Here is a 6,341-nt window from a genome sequence, read left to right on the forward strand (position 1 = left end):
CTTTTCTCTCTACTCTCTTCCTCTATGGATGACAGTGGAGAAAAGCATTGCTCAAGAAAAGTATTTATTGACAAAAACCTGTGAAGTTAGCCACGACATAATTCTTGTGGAAAGCCGAGCCCCCAGACCCAAAGTTTTGTCAAAAAGCACATTTTAAATGCTCCTGTTCCAGTTACACAGGATCCACCATTTAAAGGTTTGTGGAATTGTTCAAGGACGCTAACTAGTAGCTTCTAGGCACTAACCAGTGGTTAACTCAGAAAATCCAAAGTGTGGCGCCGTGTCACCTCTGGGTGACATTCTCTCTGCTCACACCTCCCCACCTGGCTCTGTCCTGCCCCCTCCAACCCCACCTAACCCCTCCGTCAGGGGGGTCCTGCCCGTCCTGCGTTCTTTGCAGGGGATTCCATCACAAAGGGCTTCATCAGAGTTTGCTGTTTTTGGTGGTTCAAATAAGAAAAACAAAGCAAACAAATCCATCTTTTCTAATAAAAGTTTATTTTGTGATTTTTTTTCCAAGAAGTGTTAAGGGAATATGTTGAAATTATGTAGAGGTGAGGAACTATGGTGTATAAAAATAATTTAAACACACATATTAATAACAAAGCAACATCTCTTTCTAGCAACAACTAGTAGGTAATCTTGCCCAAGATTTTTCCAGAGTTATTAAATGTGCTTTAGACAACAGTACACAGACACACACACACACACACACACACACACACATATATATACAGCTCAAGTATCTTCTTCTGTGCATTCCGGCTAACTGATACAGCTAAAGAGAAAGAACAAAAAAGACTCTGAGTCTGAGCGTCCCTATGTTGAACAAAGGTGCACTGCATAGTGAACTTTGCAGCCTGCTGAGATCTCCCTCCACAGCCTCATTAGTGACTAGCCTTATTCTGCTGTGGTCTTATCAGAAAAATTAAGGGGTGTCTTTCGATCGGCCGGTGGGTGCGGTCATTGTGGTGCTGCAGGCAGTGAGAACTCAGGAAGCCCCATCCCTCCCTCCCTCTCTCTCTCTCTCTCTCTCTCTCTCTCTCTCTCTCTCTCTCTCTCTCGCTTGCACTGTATGGACTGGAGGCAGAGGACCAGGTGAGGTCTGGGGTGTGATTACATCTGGCTGATTCTTTGCTTCAGGGCCAGGATCTCGCTCTCGATCTCGTGGGGGAGGTCGGCGTTCACCTGCTCCTCCAGGTACTTCTGGATGTCTTCCACCTCCTCCTCCCAGAACTCCTTGGAGATGTGGAAGAGCTCCTTCACGTTGACGTCCCCCAGGCCCCGGAGGTCCAGGGCGTCCTCGTCGGGGATGTAGCCGATGGGCGTGAGCTGGGCGCCCCCTTCCCCACTGACGCGGGTGAACATCCACTCCAGCACCCTGGAGTTCTCGCCGAAGCCCGGCCAGAGGAACCTGCCGGCCTTGTCCTTCCGGAACCAGTTGACGTGGAAGATCTTCGGCAGCTTGGCCCCGGGGCGCTGGGCCATGCCGAGCCAGTGCGCCAGGTACTGGCCGAAGTTGTAGCCAAAGAAGGGCCGCATGGCGAAGGGGTCGTGCATGATGACTTTGCCTGTTAACAGGTAAACGATGCCTCAGAGGACGCTGTCGGCACATTTACTGTTGACATGGCCACTTGGCTTTCTCTACCTCTCTACACAGAGAGAGACACAGAGACAGAGACAGAGAAACAGAGCCAGAGAGAGAGAGACATGCAGAGACAGAAAGGCACAGAGAGAGAGAGACACACACAGAGGCAAAGAGGCACAGAGAGAGAGAGAGACAGAGACAGAGACACAGAGACAGAGAGCCACAGAGACATAGAGTCCATCTCCCCTCTCGGCGGCTCCAGATTCTGGCCGGACTCACCCTTGTGTTCCGCCGCTGCCGTGGCCTCCGATCTCATGGCCGCACCCACAAACACACCATGCTGCCAGCTGAGAGCCTCATAGACCAGAGGGACGCCTTTAGCAGGAGAAAGAAACGTTCTTTACAGGCCTTGACACCCAGACCCCTCGGCCGGCGATGCCGTCTCACAAATGGAAGGACGCAGCTGTGTGTTGTCTTTCTAACTGAGCTAATTCTGCATCCCCAGAGCTAAGGGCACGTCAAGTTACAACAGGAGGCCACGCAGCCAAAGTCAATCTGGGGGCGGCATCACGGGACCAAGGATCCAGAAGTCCTAAGTGGCCAGAGAGTACGTTCTACGCTGGAGCATGCTCATTACCCTGCCGTTTTGGAAAGGAAGCTCTGCATCCCTGACACCCTCAGACAAGGTCATGGCAAAGGGGAGAGTGGGCCACGTCCTCCGGTCCCCAGCCCGAATGCAGGGGAGCCTCACCAACAGGTCGGCGCCCTCCGAAGATGATGGCCTCGATGGGCACGCCGTCCGGAGACTCCCAGTCAGGGTCAATGATGGGGCACTGGCTGGCAGGGGTGCAGAACCGCGAGTTGGGGTGGGCGCAAGGCTCCCCTACAGCAGCAAGAGAGGAGAGACCCTGAGCGTCTGGCCCGACACACACGCCCGTGGGCTGGGGCCCCGGGCCTCCCGGGGTGGGGGACTTACCATCCTTGGGGTCCCACTCCTTGCCCTTCCAGGAAATGAGCTTGATGCCCGAGGCCAGTGGCTGGTCAATGCCTTCCCAGTAAACGCCCCCATCGCTGGTCTCGGCCACGTTGGTGAAGATGGTATTCTTCTGGATGGTCTTGATGGCATTGGGGTTTGTCTTCACAGAGGTTCCAGGAGCGACACCAAAAAACCCGTTCTCTGGGTTGATGGCCCGCAAGTTACCTGGAAAGTTTTAAACCAGGTAGTAGAAGTAAATACCAAGCAAAGCATAACGTATATTCTTATATCTTGCCAGGCTAATTTCTGTACCAAATTCTCAAGTCTTTTATTTTTATCCTCCTCCCTAGAATCTATTTCTCTTTTCTCATCCCAGCATTATCAGTCAACTCTGACTCTTTCTTCCTCACCAGTTTCCCACCAAGCTATTTCTTTTTTTAGTCTTTATTGAATTTGTTACAATATTGCTTCTGTTTTATATTTTGGGTTTTTGGCCCGAAGGATATGGGATCTTGGCTCTCCAACCAGGGAACGAACCTGTACCCCTTGCACTGGAATGTGAAGTCTTAACCATTGGACCGCCAGGGAAGTCCCCCACCAAGCTATTTTAATCAATTTATTATACAAACAAACAGCAATATAGGGTCCCATTTCAATCCAGATTTGATATGAGATTAAAGAATGCTGATGGAATACATATGTCTGAGCTTTTGCAAGAACTGAAATAACTGAATTAAAAACCAAACACTGTGGATTTAAGAGAATTGGTACTTTCTGAAAGCCAAAACTTCACTTAGGTTCAATTATTATCATCAACACTTGGGCCTAAAAGAGTCACCTTGTTGGTCAAATTTCATCCAGGCGATGTCATCCCCCACACACTCTACTTTCCACCCTGGGAGGGTGGGGTTCATCATGGCCAGGTTGGTCTTCCCGCAGGCGCTGGGAAAGGCAGCCGCAAAGTACTTCTTCTGGCCCTTGGGGTTGGTTATGCCCAGAATCTGTTGGAGGCAAGATTTCTCCTTAAGCACTTCCTTCCTTTCTGCCCCAGAGGTCCACGCTTTAGTCTAGGAGGGTGTCTCCATCATCACTCCTGATGGAATTCCTAGACCTGTCCTTGGAGCATTGTGGGAACTCTGAAGCGGTAGGGGTTCGCCACTTCCCCTGCCCTGCCCGACCCTCCACAGCGCGCATTTAGAATTTCCTACATCTTACCAGCATGTGCTCTGCCAGCCACCCCTCCTCCTTGGCCAGCCGGCTGGCCATCCTGAGAGCAAAGCACTTCTTCCCAAGGAGCGAGTTCCCGCCGTACCCGCTCCCGAAGGAGATGATTTCTCTGCGGTCGGGCAGGTGGGCGATGAGTGTCATCTCCGGGTTGCAGGCCCAGTTGTTAACCAAAGGCTCTGCACGGGAGGACACGCCCACATCAGTGTGCACCGTCCCCGCCTGGGTTTAAGCTGAGGCTTGTTTTTTGCTTTTTTTTTTTTTTTTTCCGGTTCTAGCTTTTGATTTTGAAACAAGATGCTTACTCTTTAAAGGCAAAGGGCACCCCACGGAATGGAGGCACTTGACAAACTCCCCGTCCCCCAGCGCTTCCAGGACGGGCGTGCCCATCCGCGTCATGATGCGCATGCTGGTCACCACGTAGGGCGAGTCTGTTAGCTCAACGCCGATCTTGGACAGAGGCGAGCCCAGGGGCCCCATGCTGAACGGGATGACGTACATGGTGCGACCTGCGGGGCCGGTGGGTGGGAAGCGGTGAGAAACGACCCCGGACTCACAAACAACCACCACTGTTTCCCTCGGTGGACCCTTCTCAAGATTCCCCCTCTGACAACATCACGCCTTGCTTGCCACCAGTGCCCCCGATTTAGCAGAGTCCACTGAAAAGTGGCCAGAACCCTAAAATCAAAGAGTTTTCATAAATGTGCAGTTGGGCTCCACCAAGCTATCTTAAATCCACATGTGTAGACATCGTTTTCCTGGTCGTATAAGACAGTCTATGAAACCAGAACGGAGATGTACATTTTCAACACACGGCCAATGTCACATGTGGAATGTGAGGCTCTCCGGGGCCGTGGGAGTTTCTATGACAAGCGACATTAGGACAGACGCAATCATAAAAGGTTTGCTGATATTTTGCTCAAATAAACTTTCCACTCACCTTTCATGCACCCTGGAAATCGGGCGTTGAACGCTTTCTCAAAATCCTCCTCAGACATCCAGCGGCCCAGCTGGCTGAGGCCGGTGTGGGGGATGGGCACCGTGTCTCTTTGCTGTCGAGTAATGATGACCGTCTTGCTTTCAATTCTGGCCACATCCCTGGGGTCAGTGAGAGCCAACCAGCTGCAAAAAGCAAAAATACACAGGTGAGGATTGGAGAGGAAGGGCTGCTGTTCTGCATGGCATCTGCGCCCTGGACGCCCTCAGCCCCGCGCCATTCAGGAAGGGACCAGTTATTCATCATCACGTTCTTCCTACACCTGGCCGGTGCCCAGCACGCTAGCGATGCTCCGTCAGCGTCAGGGAGACACACGCTAGACCAGGAGCTAGTCTGTTAGGACAGGGACTGTCCGACCTTCCTTTGGCTCGGGGACCTAGTTTGCAGAGAGCGTTCGCGTGCGTCCCCTCTTTGACGACTTGGGCTGCTCTGCGAACGTCATAAAATTAAGTTGCTGTGGTTCTGGCTCTTTTCCTAAGCTTTTCAAGAGTCTGCAAACCACACAGCCCCGCCCCCGGCCCTGCCCAAGGCCCTCCTCCACCTCACCCCCACCTGCACCCTGGGCGGCGCAGAAGGCGCCAAAGCCGGGGCCCGAGGCTGTGCTCACCAGTTGTCATACTTCCTCAGCCTCTTGATCACACCCTCCTCCTCCATGTGGCCCAGCAGCTGCTGGTTCTCATCCTCGGAGCCGTCGCAGATGTGGATCTGGTCAGGCCAGCACAGCTTGGCGTTGCTTTCCACGAACTCTCTCACGGCCTGGGGCAGGCTGTCCAGGGTGCCCTGGACGACTCTGGCTGAGTAGCTGAGGCCGTCTGAGAGCTGGGGAGGCATCTCTGCGGGGCTGGGCTGAGGGGCACGGGCGCCAAGGTTCCTGCCATAGAAAAAGCACAGGCTTCCTGAACAAAAACAACCACGGATGCCCCCCAACTCCACACGCCTTGCCCGGGTTGCACCTCGCCAGATAGTCGGGGCTGAGAGGAAAATAGAAAGCCAGTTCCTGTTAGCACTGCAGTTTGTGAGAGACGTAAACGAACAGCCCTACCTACCTTTCTTCTCTTTGGACGATCTGGATCAGGGACCCAAAGGTCTCTTTCAAGGCTCTTCCCGCGGTGAAGTGGTCGTTCCCAGTGGGAAGGCCCTGGCTGGTGTTTGGGGGCAGAACTTCCTGGCTTTAAATTCCATGAAGGACAGAGGTCCAGCCCCTCAGCCACACCCAGGGAGGCTCATCTCTGACGTCAGGGGCTGGTCTTTGGATCACGGCCACGGTCAGTTATGCTTTGGACTGGCCCACTACAATAAACCCCAGGGAGATAATCATTGAACAGATAGTTGTTAATGAGTGCTGGAGACCTCCGGCCCCTGGCCCAGCCATAGCAAAGCCTTACACAACTTCTGATTGACGCAACTCTGACCCAGTCCCCTGCTGATGCAAAACACAGGCCCTCCCTCTGACAGGCAGGTGAGACTGAGCATCGGCCGGGGGGCACCTCGGGGCTCTTGGCAGTACGTCTTGTGTACGGACCGCTGCGGGTTGGCAGAACGAGACAGTGGTGAGG

At 53.2% G+C, this 6,341-nt stretch overlaps 1 protein-coding gene across 2 annotated transcripts; it reads right to left on the minus strand.

Moving 5' to 3' along the window:
* Window positions 1-477: 477 nt before the first annotated feature.
* Window positions 478-5,934, minus strand: PCK1 (phosphoenolpyruvate carboxykinase 1). 2 transcript variants are annotated; one of them, XM_081257176.1, is made up of 10 exons: window positions 5,832-5,934; window positions 5,393-5,656; window positions 4,729-4,910; window positions 4,094-4,297; window positions 3,780-3,967; window positions 3,403-3,565; window positions 2,565-2,789; window positions 2,340-2,471; window positions 1,868-1,963; window positions 478-1,571 (listed from the first exon to the last, which is right to left on the minus strand). In XM_081257176.1, exons 2-10 carry the CDS (start codon window positions 5,614-5,616, stop codon window positions 1,117-1,119), a joined length of 1,869 nt encoding a protein of 622 aa, XP_081113302.1. In that variant the 5' UTR covers window positions 5,617-5,656; window positions 5,832-5,934; the 3' UTR covers window positions 478-1,116. The 2 variants fall into 2 exon arrangements, with proteins under 2 accessions (XP_081113302.1, XP_081113301.1); XM_081257175.1 differs by having other exon boundaries at window positions 5,828-5,916.
* Window positions 5,935-6,341: the final 407 nt, after the last annotated feature.

This window comes from Mesoplodon bidens (assembly GCF_964165515.1).
Source record: "Mesoplodon bidens genome assembly, chromosome: 15".
NCBI classification, from domain to species: domain Eukaryota; kingdom Metazoa; phylum Chordata; class Mammalia; order Artiodactyla; family Ziphiidae; genus Mesoplodon; species Mesoplodon bidens.